The sequence below is a fragment of the Narcine bancroftii genome, chromosome 11, assembly GCF_036971445.1.
Source record: "Narcine bancroftii isolate sNarBan1 chromosome 11, sNarBan1.hap1, whole genome shotgun sequence".
Classification (NCBI taxonomy): Eukaryota; Metazoa; Chordata; class Chondrichthyes; order Torpediniformes; family Narcinidae; genus Narcine; species Narcine bancroftii.
This window is the reverse complement of record NC_091479.1, coordinates 96,214,561-96,234,838: the sequence shown is the minus strand read 5'-3', so window position 1 is coordinate 96,234,838 and position 20,278 is coordinate 96,214,561. Positions and strand designations below refer to the sequence as shown.

Sequence of the window (20,278 nt, the reverse complement as noted above, 5' to 3'; positions counted from 1 at the left end):
TCCAATAAAAGCAGCGCCCTCGTCTCCTACATTGGAAGGGCGGATGGTGTTAACGTTCGTCGACAGGTAAGTCCCAGTATCTAATAGAAACACCCCCCCCCTCCCTTGCTGAGTGAGTTTATGAGCATTCCACTGTGCCCCCCTCTAATACTTGTTCTGGCACTGATCCTGGTACTCCTCCTCCTGCCCCACTGTTTAGCTCAGGTGCATGCTGGCATTTTTTCATACTTGATGAAGGACTCAAGCCTGAAAGGTTATTTATGTATCTTTAACTTTGCTACATTAAGTGAACTGTTTGACCAGCTGGGTTTCTCCAGCATTGTGTTTTTATTATTCATCTGATTACCTTCTTTGAAATTAAACTGTTAGAAAATATCTGCTGGATCTGACTTTGTTAATGTACTCCTCTGAACCTTTTGCCTGACACTCCAGGTTTCAGTTCACTTGTTTCATTTCCTTCTGACTCCTGCCAAGTCTCTTTTTGCTTCCCTGTCTCCCGTTCCCTTCTGTGTTTGCATGTGTGAGCACTGCAGTGTGAAGAATCTGAACACAAAGTCCACAGACTGTACAACAGGCTTTAATCAGCTTAGACTTGTGCACACCAGGTCTCTGTCCCTTCCTGGGTCCACGTGCCCGACTGGCTCCCAAAGGGGCCGGCTAGAGTCTTTATACGGGCCGGTGATTGACAGCGGGCACGTGGGGCCAGCTTCCCAGGTACAGTGGTTGACTCCGGCAGGAGTGTGGCCAGTGTAGTGGTTGTATCACCACACCATGATGTGCTCTGGCCAGGTCTCATGAAAGACTAAGCCATCTGGGCACCAGATACACTTCAGTTTAAGGGATCAAACACTAGGGTCAAAGGAATGAGACAGAGAACATTTAAGAAGGGCAGGGTACATTTTTTTTTGTTAATGAGAACATCAAAAGTGTGAAAGGGGGAGCAGTTAAGCAGGCTAACAGATGAAATATTACTTGATATTTCATAGTAAGGGTTAAGTCATCTTTGAAAACAAATAATTACTTGAAAAAGAGCATTGTGATGTGAATGATCAGGTAAAAGATCATTTTATAATGCTAAAGGAGATAGCATCAAGGTAACAGTTTGTTCATCCTTTTTATAGGATACCTTGGCTACACCAGTGGATTTTCACTTATCTGTATGATCTTCTTTCTAATTGTAGTAAGTATTCTTCACGTACCTTGCAGCCAAACCAAGGCTATCACTCTAAGTCCATCTATCATTGTTTGGTGAAAAAAAAGCAAAGTTGCCTTGAAATTGGAGTCGATGGTGTCATGTTTTTCTGCACTCAGTTAATTCGCTTCAATGAAAAGTCAAATGTAACTGAAAAATCAGTAGCTTCTTGCAACTTGTACGAAGTCCATGATTTTCCTTGCATGTATATCCAATGCATGAAAGATGCCATGGCATGTGCGGTGACGTACCTTGAGGTGCAATGCAGGGAAGGTTGCCATTTGTGGATCTATCATTGTATAAGATCTCATATTACTTGAGTGTTCTGTTTCAGCTTTTTATATATTATGGAGGGCTGGTTGAGTAGGATCCTGTTGAGGTCTGAGAACCCCATTTAGGCAGATCCTCTTTACAGAAGGTATTTTCCCTGCATATTTATTTTACATTTTAAATACAGCATGAACAGAGGCCCCTTTGGCCCACAAGCCCATGCCGCCCAATTATACCCAATTAACCTACAACTTTGATATGTTTTGAAGGGTGGGAGGAAACTGGAGGGCCCGGAGGAAACTCACGCATACACGGGGAGAACGTACAAACTCTTTACAAACAGCCACGGATTCAAACCCTGGTTGCTGGCGTTGTAACAGCATTGTGCTAACCATTGTGCTGCCCCATGGCCACCCTGTCCAAAACAACCAATTTTCTCCACCATAACTTCCATTTTGACATCACTTGATCTTGGACACTCCACCCCCAACAAGGGTCTGCACCCCTTCACTAACAATCGTGCCCTTCCCAACTAAAAGCCTCACCCCTCCCCCAAATAATCAGCTTCACCCCTGTCTGCCAACATGTGGACTACTGACTTTAGAGCTGACCAATCAGTAGAAGCCAAGCTCCGTCCTGACCATGCGGCTCATCGCTCAACCTTGGTCCCTTGCACTTCCAATCTCCAACCCTGTGCCTCCCCAGTCCCTAGGCATCCTGCATAACACCACAACACCTCCTCAAGCAAAAACATGCTGACCTCATCTGGTTTGCCCAGCTTTGAAGGAAAGGGCTGGAATTCACAAGGCCAGCCTTGGAATTCATGGGTTTATTAAAATACAATGCTGTCCTTCCACAAAGCCAATGCTTATTGCCCACTTTGGGATGATGCACAATTTCTAGGCAAATTGTTTACTAGAAAAATAAAGCACATAAACAGCTCCCCCTTCTCCAACCTGTCAATTTGCCTGCATTTGATGTATATCCCTCTGAACCTTTCATATAAGAGTAGATTTGATATGGATTAATGTCATGTATTGTTAAACATATTTGAGTGATAATGTTAATGTGATTGAGAGGAACACAAATTGCAGTCTTTTGATTGTCTTGATTTCAGGTTATCTATGAAAAGACACAGGTGCCCTGTCCTTTGACATCAAGTAATTCTTCTAACTTTTCTTGTACGGACATGTGCTCACCCAAGTATTTTGTCTGGAATAAAAAGGTACCAAATTCTTTGTTTTTTCAGTTGATGATTGTTTCATCTTGTATTTGTATGTGTGAGTTCTTAGACAACACATGGATGAAGGAAAAGGTTCTTTACTTTAAAGTTGATGTAAACAGCACCACAAGGCAGGCCATGAAGCTGCAAACCTCCATTACAGATCTAACATACTGCAATCTCCTGCTCTGTGTCAGCCCCTGGTGGCAGCCAAATAGTAAGGCATTGCTCGTTGCCTTGCAACTACAATCACTAATATGACAACAAGTTTATTTTATTTGAAAACTGTGGATGTTGGAAATCTGGAATGAAAACATAATCAGAATCAAAATTTATTGTTCTTACCAAGTTTTGAAATTCGGTGTTTGTAGCAGTGTCGTAGTGCAAACATTCATATTATAACCATCTTATAACATTACTATAAAAAAAATAATAAATGTGCCCAAAAAGTAAAGCAGTGTCTTTAGTTCACTGATTATTCAGGAATCCGATGGCAGCGGGCAAGAATGTGTCCTTGCGCCGCTGAGTGCTCGTCTTTAGGCTCAAAGGTAGTAGAGTGAAGAGGGCATGGCCTGGGTAGTGGGAGTCTTTGAGGATGAAGACTGCTTTTTTAAGACACCATCTCATGTAGATGTCCTCGATGGAGTAAAGTCTGGTGTGTGTGATGTGGCAGGCCGAGTTAACAACCGTCTGGAGTTTATTCTTGTCCTGAGATTTGGCACCTTCGTACCAGGCAGTGATGCAACCAGCCAGAATGTTCTGCATGGTACACCTGTAGAAGTTTACGAGAGTCTTCAGTGACATACCAAATCTCCTCAGACAACTCACAAAGTATAGCCGGTGGTGAGACTTCCTTGTGATTACATCAATGTGCAGGATCTAGGACAGATCCGTGGAGATCCTCTCCACTGCTGAGCCCTTGATGAGGACTGAGTCATGTTCCCCTGACTTCCTCCTGAAGTCCACAATCGTCTCCTTGGTTCTTGCTGACATTGAGTGCAAGGTTGTTATCATTACACCATTCAACAAACTGATCTATCTCAACTCCTGTTCGCTTCCTCATGACGTTTGTGATTCTTCCGACAACTGCAGTTCCATTGTCAAACTTGTAGAAAGCGTTAGAATTATGGCTGGCCACACAGTTGTGGATGTATAACAAGTAGAGCAGTGGACTAAGCACGCATCCTTGGGGTCCACCTGTGTTGATAATCAGTGAGGAGGGGACACTGATTTCAATTCATACTGACTGTGATCTTCCAATGAGAAAGTCAGGGATCCATTTGCTGAGGGGTGGGGTTGGGGGGTATACATAGGCCTAGAGTTTGTAGCTTCTTGACCAGCACTGAGGGATTAATGGTATTGAAGGCCAAGCTGCAGTCAATGAAGAGCAGATGTATGGATGAATTGCTGTTTTTGAGGTGATCCAGAGCTGAGTGGAGAGCCAGTGATACTGCATTTGCTGTGGAGCGATATATGCGGAACAGAAAATGCTGTAAACACTCAGCAAGTCAACAGAGAAGCAGAAGTTGTATCCCGGCATTTTCAGTTCTCATTTGCTTTATTAGCAGTGTTCTATGTGCCAACTGTTTAGCTGAAAAGTTTTATAAGCCATTCCCAATACTATTATCATAGAATAATTTTTCCCTCAATTGCATGCTGTAAATCTGCAGTCTGTGCATTGTAATTTGTTTCCATTGAAGTCAAAGGAACTGAATTTTGGAAGGAGTGTACAATGTGCCACACCACTCAGCACACACCCTTTTTTCGCTCTTACCACTACCAGGTTCAGGAACAGCTGCTCCCCCTCCACCATCAGACTCCTCAACAACAAACTCAATCAGGGACTCATTTAAAGACTCTTAATTGTGCACTTTTATTTTTTTTAATCTCTGCTTTGCACCATCAGTTTGTTTGCATTTCTTTATTTATTTCCATGTGTACAGTGAGTGCCATTATTTAATTTTTGTTCGACCAATTAGTGATAAATCTGCCTCGCCCACAGGACAAAGAATCTCAGGGTTGTATATGATGTCATGTATGTACTCTGACAATAAATCAGAAATCTTCTACTGTATTGCTCATGTAGCCAAAGACAAATTTAGATTTCTGTGTCAGAAGGTTTGGATTTAATCAATGTGATTGTAGAATGTAATTCTACAGGCATAATTATATGGATACAGAGAGTAACTAATCCATGCCCACAACCTTCAACTAGAAACACTCAAGGATTAAGGATAACATGTAATGGAAGAAGACCCTCTAAAAGAGAATATTTTTAGAAAAAATAAGCCAAATGCAATAACATAAGTACGTAGACCATTGTGTGTTATTTTTTTCTGCAATCGTAAATATGTCATCAACCCTTCAACCACCTGAAATGATCTGCCTGGCCATCCTAATTTTCAATGACCCTATAATCTCTTCTAATTTAAGGTAAACAGGCTCCGTTTTTTGAGCATCGTCGCCTGGAGAGAAAGAATGGTCAACTTTTCAGGTCAGAACCCTTGATCGAGGCATGATGAAATGTCAACCATTCTTTCTCTCCCACCGATGAAGCTCGACTCGTTGAGTTCCTTCAGCAGAATGGCTTTTGCTCCTGTCTCCAGCATCCACAGTCTCTTATTTCTCAAGTCTTTTCACTCTTTTTTAAAAAAAGTTATTTAATACTCCATATATGCAGTAACTACAATTATCATAATATACAGATATCAAAAAAGAACAAATTAATTACATACATGATGGTTTTCCCTCCCACCCCAATATATCCTAAACTATACACAAATTGGGAAAAAAAAAATTTTAAATGTATAGGTACAAAAAGACAAGAAGAAAGAAAGGAAAAAGTTTAAAAAAAAAGCATCTTTGGATGGCAGAGGGAGAAGTTGTACAGTAGAACTCATTAGTTCTAACATAAACATACAGACGACAGGAATTACACTACAAATTTAATCCCGTTATTATGAGTGTATGGGAAGTCTTTTCATTCTTCAGTTATTTCTTAATCGGTTACCTCCTTTTGAACCTGCATATTATCCTCTGTATTGGCTAGAGTTGCGAACTGCAGACTTATTAAACATTTAACATCTGAAATGATTCCTTTTATCTTTTTGACGAGATATGTGTTCTCCCTCTAATTCAAGGGTTCTCTTATGTTTTCACCCCTGTCTTTCCTCTGTACTCAAACATGGCGGTCCTCGACTCTAATCATTGCTCCTTAAACAACTCGTATCAATCAGTTGTGGACTTGCCTAATAACAGCTGTATCCATCAGAACCTTTGGCCTCTCGAGGAGATGTTTTCATTTTGCATTCCTGTTCAGAACAGCAATAGGAATGAAACTCTCATGACCCCTTGTTGTCAGTTGCCGTGCAGTATCTATTCAATACATATGTTATTGCAAGCACCATCAGGAAGAAATTAATCATGCCCTATTTTTTGTATGTTGAGAGAAACTATAAACCCAATCTTGTTGTTGGTTTTGCAGCACAGTGACAGGCCTTTCCAGCCCATGAACCTGTGCCTTCCATGTACACCAATTAACCAACAAACCCCGTACATTTTAGGACAGTAGGAGGAACTGGATTTGAACCTGGGTCACTGGCACAGTAATGGCATTGTGCTAGCTAAAGAATATGAGTCTGTAGGCTTGTAGAGTAATCATGATTAAACTTTCTCTTCCCCACTTTATTTAACACACAGACTTACTTTTGGCCAGTTAAATTGCAATTCCAAAACAATAGTGATGTCCTCTAAGGGACCACAAAACCACAGTACATCATAAAATTCCATTTCATTAATTTTAGAAGTAAAACCCAGTCAAGTCTAATCTTTATACGATCCCAGTCTCACAACTTTATGGTTGTCTGTCGAAGTGGCCTGGAAACCATTTGATTTTGCAGCAGCTTGTAATGGGCAATAATGTAAATTTTTAAAAAAATAATTTAGACATGCAGCACGGTTACAGGCCCACAAGCCCATGCTGACCAATTACACCTATAACGATTTTGAATGGTGGGAGGAAACCAGAGCACTTAGAGGAAACCCACGCAGACAGGGGGTGGGGGTAAGAACTCCTTATAGTCAGCGTGGGATTCAAACCCAGGTCCCGGTCGCTGGCACTGTGACAGCTTTGCATTAACCGCGTGCCCTAAAGTCAATGTTGGCTAAAAATGCCCACGTACAGTGAATGAAACAAAGTAGGTCTGATTTAATTTGAACTACTGATTAATTCCACAGACAGTCTATGCATTGCCCACTGTGGCCTTTGCTTTTGTGTGCCATCCGTCAGTATTGCCCATTTACAGTGAACTTAAAAAGTAAGTGTGCTCATTTAAAAAAATATTATGTACATTTGCAGCTGCTCTGAGCTTGAATGTAAATTGAACAATCTTTGTCTTTCAGTCGCACGTGCAAGAAAATGCAAGTGGTTTCAGTTTTTTCCTTTGGATCAATGTTTATCATGTACCTGTTGACAGCATTCTTTGGATACCTGACTTTCTTTGGTAAGTGTATATTCCTTTCCATTTTGAAATCCCTAGCCTTAAACAGCCTTGCACTGTGTTATAGCTATCCCAGATTTATTGTCTGAGAACATACATGACATCACATACAACTCAGAGATTCCTTTCTCCTGCAGGTATGGCAGAATTACCACTAATTGGAAGTGCAAAAAATAAACTGCACACAGCGTGAACATGTAAACAAGGAGGTTTGTGCAGCAGGAAACACTAGCTGTAATTCCCAGCTCTACAATTACACAGGCCTTTCAATTGTCAGTGTTGTTAGAGAAGTATATATGGAGGAGTAAACACAAAAGTGTGCATACACCTTGAATGAAGTAAAAACACAATGCTGGAGAAACTCAGCAAGTGAAATGGTGAACTTTATGTAGCAAAGGTAAAGATACAGAAACAATGGTTCGGGCTTGAGCCCTCCAACAAGGTATGACAAAATGTGATATGGTTTGAGCTAAAAACTGTGGCTGCAGAGGAGCACTGGAGGTGAAGCCGTGGATACTGGTGATTCTGTGGGACTCTCTTTTGCTTCTCTTTCTCTGGCTGTAAGGGTGCTGGGCAATTTTGTGTAATATCTCATTGTCTCTTTTATTACATGACAATAATCTTGAATCTTGAAATCAAAGAGAGGAGTAAAAATAGTCGGGTTACACAGGAATTTCAAATGTCCCAACATTAACTGGAATTGCTTTAAGTGTGAAAGAGGAAGAAGAGGTTTTTTAAACATCTTTATTTATATTATTAAGAATAACCATATAACCACTTACAGCACAGAACAGGCCAGTTCGGCCCTACTAGTCCATGCCATAACAAATCCCCACCCTCCTAGTCCCACTGACCAGCACCCAGTCCATACCCCTCCAGTCCTCTCCTCTCCATGTAACTATCCAGTCTTTCCTTAAATGTAACCAATGATCCCACCTCAACTACATCTGCCGGAAGCTCATTCCACATCCCCACCACCCTTTGCGTAAAGAAATTTCCCCTCGTGTTCCCCTTATAATTTTCCCCCTTCAATCTTAAACAATGCCCTCTAGTTTGAATCTCCCCCACTCTTAATTGAAAAAGCCTATCCACATTTACTCTCTGTCCCTTTTAAAATCTTGAACACCTCTATCAAGTCCCCCCCCTCAATCTTCTACACTCCAGAGAAAAAAGCCCTAGTCTGCACAACCTTTCCCTGTAACTCAAACCTTGAAATCCTGTCAACATTTTTGTGAACCTTCTCTGCACTCTCTCTATTTTGTTTATATCTTTCCTATAATTTGGTGACCAAAACTGTACACAGTACTCCAAATTTGGCCTCACCAATGCCTGTACAATTTCATCATATCCTCCCTACTCTTGAATTCAATACTCCGATTTATGAAGGCCAACATTCCAAATGCCTTCTTCACCACACCATCCACCTGAGTATCAGCCTTGAGGGTACTATTTACCACAACTCCTAAATCCCTTTGTTGCTCTGCACATCTCAATAGCAAAAAAGCAAAATCCCTTCTTACAAACTTGTAGAGGAAGAAGGGTTTTTGAAGTTTGTCTGCCACTCTGTAAAGAGTTCAACCAATGGGCTGTACTGGACCTAATTGTAAAGAATGTAGCTGTGTCAGAAAACATTTTGAAGGTAGCGACATAACAGAGGGGAGGCAAGATTGGCCTTTATAGTGCCAGAGATGGAAGACCAAACCTGGGTTTGAATCCCATGCTGTCTGTAAGGAGTTTGTACGTTCTCCCCATGTCTGCGTGGGTTTTCTCCGGAAGCTATGGTTTCCTCCTACTCTTCAAAAATGTACTGGGGTGTACGTTAATGGGGTGTAAATTGGGCGGCACGGATTCATAGGGCCAAATTAGCCTGTTACAGTGCTGTATGTCTACATTTAAAAAAAATTATAAATATTTCTGTAAATTTAAGAGCAGTTACAGAAAAGGTTAAGGATGAACTGGAAAATTAGGTCCTGAATTGGGGAAAGGCTGATTTCAATTTCATAAGACAGAATTCAGAAGAAGTGGAGTACCTGCAGTTAAGTCCATGTCAGACAAATGGAAAATATTCAAAGGTGAAATGGTGAGAGTTTAGGGCCAACAGGTTCCCATAGATATGAAAGGTAAGGCCAGCCTGGATGTTACGGGGCTTGGAGGGTTACATGAAGAAAAGCATGTAACCAATGTAAAGAACTGAACACTGGGGGAGGCCCAACTGAAGTATAGATAAGGTAGAAGGTACCTAAAAAAGGACAGGCATGGCAAACAAGGTGAAGGAAAATACCAATGCGTTTTATAATTATGCTAAGGCCAAGAAAGCAATGAGGAAAAGAATATTGAAGACAAAAAGGCCAACTTGTTTCTGGAGGATGAAGGCAAGGAATTGAATGAATACTCCTTAGCTCTATCTATTAAGAAGAAAGACATTGGGGTGAAAAATCCAGAACTGGGTGTTGGTGAAATTCGAGAATCATTTGCCATTAGAGAGAATAAAGTTTTAGATTTCTACACAGACATGTATGTGGATAAATCCCCAAGGCTGTTGCAGTGCCCTGCTCCACCCTATTCTACAAGCAATTTAAGCCTGTTCATGGCAGGACAGCCAGGCAGTAGGATCCCACAGAGTAGCAATTAGAAATGTTGCAATTAGAAAATGGCCATTTACTGTACATTCAAACAAAAGTTTTAGACAGAACATATTTCTCTATCTCCAAATGAAAAGTCAGAACTGTTACTGAACCAAAATTATTGTATACTTTGGTATTGTAAAGGAAATTAGTAATGAAGTTAGATGACAGTGTAACCAGAAACAAGATCAAGAATTTTCAGTGGGTTGGCTGCAGGATCAGATAGTTCTGGGCTTCTTGTGCATTGTAGCACAGACATGAAGAATGGGCTGGAGTTCAGATGCCAGTTCATTTTACCTCCTAATTCACTATTAAGTTTGCGAGTAGCACTCCTGGACTCAGTGGCGCAGTTTCCTTTTCCTTTATGTTTATACAATATATAACTAGGTGGTACAGTAGATGTATCAGTTAGCACCACACTGTTTCAGCGCCAGCGACCTAGGTTCGAATCTGGTGCTGTCTCTAAGGAGTTTGTACATTCTACCCACGATCGCATGAGTTTCCTCAGAAAGCGCTGATTTCCCCCCACCCTTCAAAACGTGCGGAGAGGGGTTGTAGATTCATTGGGGTATTTGGGTGACATGGGCTCATGGGTCAGGAGGGCCTGTTACCATGTTGTATGTCTAAATTTAAAAATGTAAAATTAAGGTTTTTAATTAATTTACAAAAACTAAATGTTTAAATAATTGTTTTTAAACACTGTAATTTGTTCAAATATATTTGAACTGTTTCTAAATGTCTCCAATGATCGGAAACATTTGCAAACTGTAGAGGGTGGCATGGTGAATATAGCGGTTGGTTCAATGCTGTTACAGTGACAGCGACCCTGGTCTGAATCTGGTGCTATCTGTAAGGAGTTTGCATGTTCTCCTCATGTCAGCATGGGTTTCCACCAGGCACTCCGGTTTCCTCCCTCCAATTCAAAATGTGTAGGTCAATTGGGTGGACAGCATAGACTTGCGGGCCAAAGGGGGCTGTTACCATGTTGTGTATGTTTAAATTAAATATTTAAATCAAATTAAAAGGCCTTACAACAACATGAGCTGTCAAAGAGCTATCATGATGTTGCAAGATTGGGTCATAAGTTCCACCTCTTGAGGCTTGTCATGTTCCAAAGCCCATTCCATTGCAAGACGCCTTTGGGAGTCATGGTTGTGTGATGTTGGAAACTGCAGAAAATCTGCTCTAGAATCACTGAATGAGTCTACGGTTCTCTGAAAATTGGTCAAATACTTTTTAAAAAAAAAATGGCAATTTCCAATTACTGTTTCTTTTCTTCACCCAGGCAATGTTAAAGATGAGCTGCTTCAATCTTACATTAATTCGAACGACAAGCTTATTTTGCTGATTCGTTTGGCAGTAATTGTTTCAATAATACTGACTGTACCCGTCCTTCTCTTCACTGTGAGTACTCGTGTTCATTTTGAGTCCTTTAGACAACCTCATCTTGCTTATTTGTTGCAAAATGTATTGACTTGTACAAATGCACAATACTCCGAATCAGTAGATGTGCTTTATATTCTAAAAGAAATCTGTTCCAAGGGATCAGTTCAAAATTCATCGATTGAACTTTTGATGAAGAGGTGGCATGGTTAGCGCAACAATTAGTGCAACACTATTATTGCACCAGCAACTTGGGTTTGAATCTAGTGCTGCCTGTAAGAAGTTTATACGTTCTCCCAGTGTCCATGTAGGTTTCCTCATGATGCTCCGGCCTCACCCCACCTTTCAAAAACGTATGGGGGTTTTGGTTAATTGGGTGTAATTGAGTGGCACAAACTCATGGATCAGAAGGGCCTGTCATAGTGTGAGTGAGTGAGAGAGTGTGTGTATATGCACACAATCTAAAGTACTTTTATGTTTAACTACAGCGTGGTAATGATTAATAACTGTAAGATTTCTAAATACCTGCTTGTGACTTCCATTTGTACAGGTCCGCTCTTCAATTGTCCTGCTGCTATTTAAGGCAAAGTTCAACTTGATTCAACACATATCAATCACTGTCCTTCTGCTATTTGTTGCTAATCTTTTGGTAATATACATCCCAACGATAAAAGATGTATTTGCTGTCATTGGTAGGTTGCATTATTATTTCTGTGTAAACATGTGTTAAAATATTCCTTTCAGTAACTTCATTTTTGTTGCACAGTGATGGGCATCAATTCAAATATGTGTGATTTTGTGTGTTACAGGCTCCACTTCTGCTAATATGCTCATCTTCATTCTTCCTGCCTTACTATATTTAAAGCTTGTGAGGAATGCGTCTCAAGGCAATTTTCACAAAATAGGCGTATGTACCTTTTTTATTACATTTGCTCAATTTTATCAATACTGAATATTAAAATCTAGCTCTGTGGTGAAGGATACCACACTAACCATCCGAGAATCACATTTGTACAAACAATATTTATGATTTGTTTGTCTAGATGAAATACTTGTCCTGAATATGTATTGTGTGTTATATCCTTTTGTACGTCTGCATGTTTTGCACCGAGGACCGGAGAAGGCTGTTTCGTCAGATTGTACTTGTACAATCAGATGTCAATAAACTTGACATCACTTGACATTTTAACTTGTACTGCATTTTTCACAAGTTGCAGACGATCTTCTTTCCCCTCTTGTAATCAAACCCTCTAGCAATGAAGGCTAATGTCCCATTTTTCTTCTTGATTACTGCTATACCTGCCAACTAACCTTTCACAATTCATGCACAAGCTCTCCCAAGTCTCTCTGCACAACAGCGTGCTGCAATTTCTCATTGTTTAATGAGCAATCTCATCAATTACTAATGGAGGAATAACTCCCATTTTAACTTGTATTTTTTTTCCAGGCTATAGTTTTTCTCGTGGTTGGGATAATATTTATGGCCATTACTGTACCGCTGATCATTGTTGAATGGAGTGAAAGACATGCCAATTACACACTCAGGACTAGCTGCTCAGAATGACAATGACTCCGGAGACAGTATGAAGCAAATGACAAGACTTGTTTGCCAGCTGGGAGTGAAGTTATTTCAGTGAGTTCAGTGGGTTATTTGTCTGTGAAGCCTTGTTCAGTGAGTTATTTGTCTAGTTAACCTGCTATAGATTTCATGATAATGCAAAGAGACCACTTTGGACCAGAATGAATCTGCAACCTTTACTGATGTACATAAAATAAATAATAATAATCAATAGATAAACAACATTGGAAACCATTACTTATAAGTGATAGTTTCTGATAATTATTTGTAACTGAATTTCTAAATCTTAATTAGTGAGTTAAAGTTATTGCAAATTATTACATTTGAATTTGGTGTTTTCAAAAGACAGTTACATTCCATAATTATCCTTTCTCCCATCTTCTTTGAAACCTATAGTAAAATGGCAAATTGTCATCCATCGGGAAATGACTTTTCTCTCATTATAAAATGTCTCAGTTATAAATGTTGATTTGAAACAAGGTTTGAGATGTTGCTATGAGATGCAAACAAATCAGCAGATAAAATATTCCTCTTACCAATTTCAGTATTGATAAATACACTGGACAATGAAGATTTTGCTTCCTGAACACTTTAGGAGAATTTTATGGATTTTGGGATGCTGATCACGAAAACCACCTAAAAAAAATTCTTATCATGTACTGCTTTTTTATCTATAACCTATTTTTGTGATTTCATGTCATATTTTAAGTCTACTTCAACATACAAAAAACGTCATTGAAAATTCATTTTCTGCATTTGCACTTGGTCATCTTCCCTGCTGATCTTGGTGCAGTCAGTGACGAATATGGTGAAAGGTTTCACCGGGACATTGCGACCATGGAACAGTGATATCAGGGCAACTGGAATCCATCAATGCTGGCCAACTCTTGTTGGACACTGACACAAAAGGTATCAGATGTTGAGTACAAATGAAAATTAGCAGCAAAACATTTTTAGGTCAGTTGAACTAACACAATGCATCAGGATCATTATGAGATTAAATGTGCTAAATTCAATAAAAGTACATTTCATGTTTCTTCAACTTCCTATATGATACTGCAAATCCGAGTAAGTGGGGAGAGATTTGGACCACTTGGTCCTCAGAAGAGGCCTCATCTTCATCCCCCTCATGTGCATGCCATGATGCCTAACTCTTCTTATCCAACTCCGGGCTTACTTCCTTGACTGTGACTCTCCACACCTCCTCCCCCAACCAAGACCCCTTCTCCAACTTCAAGCCTTCTTCCTTCTCCTGGTCACCTCATCGTGGCAATCTGGCTCACACTGGATCTTTTTATTTCCAAATGCCACTGAGACATTTACTGTTTCAACTTTACCACCCCTCCCTCGAATTCCAATCTCACCTCCTCAGAATGCTCTGCCCACCACACTCTCTGCAACAATCTCAACCTCACCATCAAACCCACAGATAAGGGTGGTGCAGTTGTGGTCTGGCTCACTGACTTCTACCTTGTCGAGGCTAGTTGACAGTTCTCAGACACCTCCTCCTAACAACCCATCCCACAGGATCCCACCACACCACATCAAGCCACTGTCTCCAACACATCTGGTCACCTCCCTCCCACAGATGACAACGTCATTCTCTCCCACCCTTGTACTGCCGTTTCTACCTTCTACCCAAGATACACAAACCCAACCATTCGGGTAGGCCCATTGTCTCTGCTTGCTCTTGCCCCATCGAACTGCCTTCTTCCACAAACGTGGCTTCCCTTCTTCCACCATTAACTCAGCCCTCACCTGCATCTCCTTCATTTCCCACTCATCTGCCCTGGTCCCCTCTGCTCCCAGATGCAACAAATATAAAATCCCCCTCATCCTCACCTACCTCGCCTCTGCATCCAACATTTTATCTGCTGGAATTTCTGGCACTTACTACAGGATCCCATCACTAGATTCATTTTTCCTTCTCCTCCAGTCTCAGCCTTCTGTAGAGACCACTCCTTTCGTGATTCTCTCATGTGCTCATCCCTCCCCACCTATCCCCCACCCGGCACCTTTCCTTGTGGTGGCAGGAGGTGCAACTTTAGCACTCACACCTCCTCCCTCACCATAGTCCAGGGCCCCAAGCCACACTTGTATATCCACAGGACTCATTTTCCACATCTGGTACTCCCTTTGTGGCATTTGCTACATTGAAGAAAGCGGTCACAGATTGGGAGATCACTGAGCACCTCCTCTCCTTCTGCGACCTCCCAGGAGCCAACCATTTCAATTCTGAGTCACACTGTCTGCAGACTTTCGTGTTTTATTCTTGTATTTATACAATACTTTTCATGGAATGAAGCCCCTCCAGCATTTCCCAGGCATATTGCCAAACCACGCAAGGATCCGGAGCATCTTAAACGAGGGAAGAAGGAGAAAGAGAATTCCAGGAATGAGACCCCTAGCTGCTGAAAGCACAACTGCGAATTATTTTCTCCCACCCTTCAAAATGTACGGGGAGTTGTCAGTTAATTGGGTGTAATTGGGGCAGCATGGGCTCATGGGCCAGAAGGGCCTCTTACTGTGTTGAATGTCTAAATTAAAACTTTTTAAATATCCAATAGTCCTGGAGATATGCAAGTCCAGACTATCAAAGTTTCAAGCATGCCAGATTATTGGAGTTTTACACCCCTAATCTTGTGCTTTTTCATTGTAAAAACAGCCGGGGTAAAAAAATTATTAAAAACTCTGATACTGAAAGAAAATGCTTTGTCATTAGCTTTCAGCCGCTAATTTAAAAGATGAAATTTGATGGAATTTGTTAACTGAAGTCATTACATCCTGCAGTTTACAAAATGTAAATATCTTACAGTAGGAAAAAAATGTTTGAAACATTTTAATGATATATAAATTTGCTTTGGTTAATGATTGATTTTAGGTTAGGTAACTTTTTTTGGGGTTGGGTTACATTTTTGAAAAACTTATGTCTTCATACTTTCTCTTAATAGAGATGGCAAGTTGTCATATTCTTGCAGTTTGGAAACCAATTGAGGTGATTATGGCCAAAATATTCAGGAATTAAGTATCCACACATTAAAAAATATGTTTTTGCTGCTAAAATTTTCATTATTTATGGGAAAGAAAAATGAATTGTATAATACTGACTTTAAATTTAGAATTCAATGCTGCTAATTGTATTATTTGAACTTTGTAAACCCGTTCAATGAGGGCATTTTGTGAATTTCAAATGTATTACCAATCCTTTTTACTCAAATTAAAATTTCCTTCTTATTGTCTTTATTTTCCTTGTATAAACTTCTGTCGTGAAATGGATTAATTTGATAGTTTATCTTTGACTTTTTAATGAAACCACTTCATCTTTCTCATGTCTTCCCTTTAGGTTCGCGGACTTATTTCAGATGATTGAGAGGGTAGTCAGACTAATCGTCTCGCTTTTACATTAGAATGAGGAATACTGCAAGGCACTGAAATAGGAGCATCATGTTTTAGTCCAGAATTGCATTTAAATGAAATTAAATGCAATTGAAAATTGGGGGCTTCATGGAAGTTGTATAAAGTGCACAGTCCATGAAGTGTACCATCATAGAAAGAAAGATTGGGAAAAGTATCAGGACATTGATACAGGTTTTTTTTTCTGATGTCAGCCCTTGTTGAGATTGGCTTTGTTCAAAAACCATTTGTTTGGATGATCACTTGCGTGCCATCTTGAATCGAATGCAAGATGGAGATGAATTTTTGTGGGCAGCCAAACTCGAGGAGGATGCCCCATCGAAGCTCCCAGTCGATGGAATCAAATACTTTAGTGAGGTTGGATAAGGCCACAAACAGTGGTTGGTGCTACTCACTGGTTGCTGTGTGGTGAAGGTGATACCTGATCCAGAGGATCAGAGTCCATACCATGATTCTACAAGCATAGAACATTGCAGAACAGTACAGATCTAATCTTTTAAATTTCCCCATTGTGTTACCCTCCACCAGCCCTGGCAATGCATTCCAAGCACTAACTTTACTCTCTATGTTAAAAAAAAACAGATGTCTCCCCTAAAAGTTCTTCCCCTTGTACAGATGTCCTCTGGCTGTCCATCCTGTCTATGCCCCTCATAATCTTGTAGACTTCTATCAAGTCTCCACTCATCCTTCTTTGCTCCAAAGAGAAGCCCCAGCTCTGTTAACCTTGCATCATAAGGCATGTTCTTCAATCCAAGGAATATCCTGGTAAATCTCCTCTTCAAACCTTCTACATCCTTTTTGTAATGTGGTGACCAGGAATGAACACAATGCAGGTATGCCCCACTTTATGAAAGAAGAGTGTTCCTATGAAACCTTTCACCAGATGAAATGGCCCTTCACTACAATTAAAGCTATTTTTGGGACAGGGAAAAACCATTCAAATTTCTTTTCGGATAGTGAGCACAGGTTTCTTCATAAAACTGAATTTGCATAAAGCAAGTATACCTTTATTCTAAATGTGGTCTAAACCAGAGTTTTTTTAGAACTGGACCATGAGCTCATGACTCTTGAACTCAATCCCCTGACTAATGAAGGCCAGCATACCATAGGCCTTCTTAATTAACCTATCAACCTGCATGGCGATCTTGTAAGTTCCTTTGTTTTTGCACACTGTTAAGAACAATGTATTCCACCTTCTTTGACCTTGCAAAATACATCACTTCACACTTATCCAGATTGAACTCCGTCACTTCTCTGACTAACTCTGCATCTTGTCTTCATATATCCTGTCGTCGTGTCCTACAACCGTCTACACTATCCACAACAACTCCAACCTTTTCTATCATCTACAAACTTACTGACTTCCACTTCTTCGTACATGTATAAAAATCACCAAGAGCAGGGGTGCTGGAATAGCCCCCTGCAGAATTCCACTGGACACTGACCTCCAGGCTTAATTCTGTATGTTCTATCTACTACTACCCTCTGCTTTCTGCAGACAAGCCATTTCTGAATTCAATGTCTCAGTCACGAGGGAGAGGCAGTTGAGATGGACCCTGATAATGTCGCACATCAGGGAGACTCCTCCATAGTTATCACGATCATATTTTTCTCCTTTTAGGAAGGTCATCATGATTAAAAGATTCCTTGGTATATTCCTCCTCCTCCAAGACACCAAGGTTAGGATTGTGAATTTTTAGTTGAATTTCTACCTATGAGTTTTTCAACTTGAGCAAGGTAACATTTGACTCCTGGGTCCTTGTTGGGGTATGGCTGCTTCACCTTCTCTTTATTTAGGACTTGATTCAAAGGCAAGACTGATCTAGTTCTATACACAGCAGAAGATAGAATACCATTGATGTAAAGAACAGGTGAAAGGTGCAAAGTGTAAGCAACATGAGATGCGTGACTATGTTGGTTTTAGTAGGGTCATCAGTCCCCAGTCACTCGAGGCCTAACCTCACTGAGAGCCGAGAACATTGTCCTTATCAAGGATCATGAAGCAGTTAACCCTCTGACTCCAAATAAACAAATGCAGATCACAACCCTAAGAGTCCTTCTGACTGATAGCCCTGCAATGATACTAGTTAACTTAATGATCCACCCAATCCCATATCACAGCAAAGAACCATGGTAACAGCCGCTTATGGCCCCATGAGCCTAAATTCTCCAATTAACCTACAGCCCCGAAACATTTTTTCTTGAAGTGTGGGAAGAAACCAGAGGAAACCCTGGCAGACGCGAGAAACCAACACCTTGCAGATGGTACCAGATTCGAACCTGGGTGGCTGGCGCGGTAAGAGTGTTGCGCTACACTAACCGTGCCACCCCATGAGTTTAATACGTGGTCATGAGAATGAAAAAACAGGTTAAATGTATCTGTATGTCTGTATTGTGATTGTATTCTTCAGCAGAGTCGAGCCTTTTGCCTGGTTCTCAAAGAAAACAACAGGTTTGCACTAGGATCTTGAAGATTTAATGTTAGAATTATAATAATACATTTTAGAATGTGCACAATATTTGAAAGTCCATGGTAATTTAAATTAATTTTTAATTTTATGTTTTAATTTATTTATTTTTAAAGTTTTGACATACAGCACAGTTACAGCCCATTCTGGTCCACAAGTCCGTGCCCCCCAAATACACCAATTCACCCATAAACCCCAGATGTTTTGAAGGGTGGGAGGAAACCAGAGCACCTGGAGGAAACTCTTGCATACAGTTCAAAGTCCTTGCAGATAGCGTTGGATTCAAACCCGGGTTGGTGGAGCTGTAAGACCGTTACACTAACCATGTGATTTACTGATATTTAAATGTCGACTAAACCTCATCAAAGTGATGAGAAACTTCAAAAGGGCTTCCTTTCTTTCTTTGAAGATATTAATCACCAATTGCTGGTAAAAAGAGCAGGAATATTGCTCAACTCAAACTTTTACCCCAGAATGCTTCCTGCTAAGTAGAACATTACTTATTGTCTGGTAACATCAGAGCTTTACATGATTTGGGGGGGGGGGGGGGGGATAAAGAAGCTTGTCTTTCAGAAATTATGTTCTTGTGGAAATTACTTTCTATGTCATCAGCTTACAAGAAATGTACAGCAAGGGAAATGGTATTTATCGTCATGGGTTATATTCTGGAGCTTCCTACCCCATGAGTATTGTGTAATTACCTTGACAACAAGGATCACTGAAGTCCAAGAAGATGGCTTGTGAAGAGCTTGTTAATGTCAGACCACTTGCAGAGTAGGAAAGAGTCGTCTTGGAAAAAAAACATTTGAGCTGTAGCAGTGAGGCTATTTTGGAACAGCCATTGTGAGAGTGACATTTAGGAGGCAGATGTGTTGAGGAAACAGTGCTGAGGTTTTGTCGAGAGGGGCTTCAGATTGGAGGTTGAGGAACCGTAAGTAAGAATCAGTAAGATCTTTTACTCGGAAGTCAAGCTCCAAGATGTAATTGACTCAGACATTTAATTAAACAATGGACTCTGCCCTTTTGAACAATCCACCTATAAAAGTCTGTGATCAGACAGGAAATCATGGACCATGTCCCAGGTAACAGGAAGTCTTCATTAATTCAACATTAAATTGACCAGCTTTGGCCATTTGAGAAAAATAATACTCAAAGTTCATACCCATAACCTGGCCCAAATGTCACCATCTTTTGAACAGTTGCACCCTGCCACCTTGCTTCTGAGACAAACTATCTCAAAGCAATGGAGAGATACCACATCAATTCAAATCCAGGGCCAGATAGCACACAAACATTACTATCATCTTGAGCCCTAATTATGCTTAATTGACCCCATTGGCCAGGCCATATTGTGTCCATTCTCTCTTCCAAGCCAAATATATATTTAGGTAGGCAGAGAACCATAAGTCCATGAGTTGAGACCACACAGAAGCCCAACATAAACTGAGTGCATGGCATCTACCCAACCTATCAAGCTGTCCCACCCTTCGTGGTAGGACGTGCATGTCCCACATTGGCCTCATTAACCATCTCAGAACCCTTATAACTGAACTGGACTGGATGCAAGTCTTCATTAATCCTATGTGAATGAGAAGGAAGAAGAAATTATTAGACTCGTGCACCTGGA

General features: G+C 40.5%; 1 protein-coding gene across 3 annotated transcripts in view; it reads left to right on the top strand.

The window, feature by feature from the left end:
• LOC138746174 (sodium-coupled neutral amino acid symporter 1-like) overlaps positions 1-16,008 on the top strand; it is a 60,950-nt gene extending 44,942 nt beyond the window's left edge. For all 3 annotated transcript variants that reach the window (XM_069904141.1, XM_069904142.1, XM_069904143.1), the window contains 8 exons: positions 1,122-1,180; positions 2,580-2,687; positions 6,921-7,000; positions 7,086-7,186; positions 11,093-11,211; positions 11,741-11,882; positions 12,000-12,097; positions 12,638-16,008. In XM_069904141.1, the coding sequence (XP_069760242.1) occupies positions 1,122-1,180; positions 2,580-2,687; positions 6,921-7,000; positions 7,086-7,186; positions 11,093-11,211; positions 11,741-11,882; positions 12,000-12,097; positions 12,638-12,754 (824 nt within the window). In that variant the 3' untranslated portion in view covers positions 12,755-16,008. The remainder of the gene's footprint in view (positions 1-1,121; positions 1,181-2,579; positions 2,688-6,920; positions 7,001-7,085; positions 7,187-11,092; positions 11,212-11,740; positions 11,883-11,999; positions 12,098-12,637) is intronic.
• Positions 16,009-20,278: the final 4,270 nt, after the last annotated feature.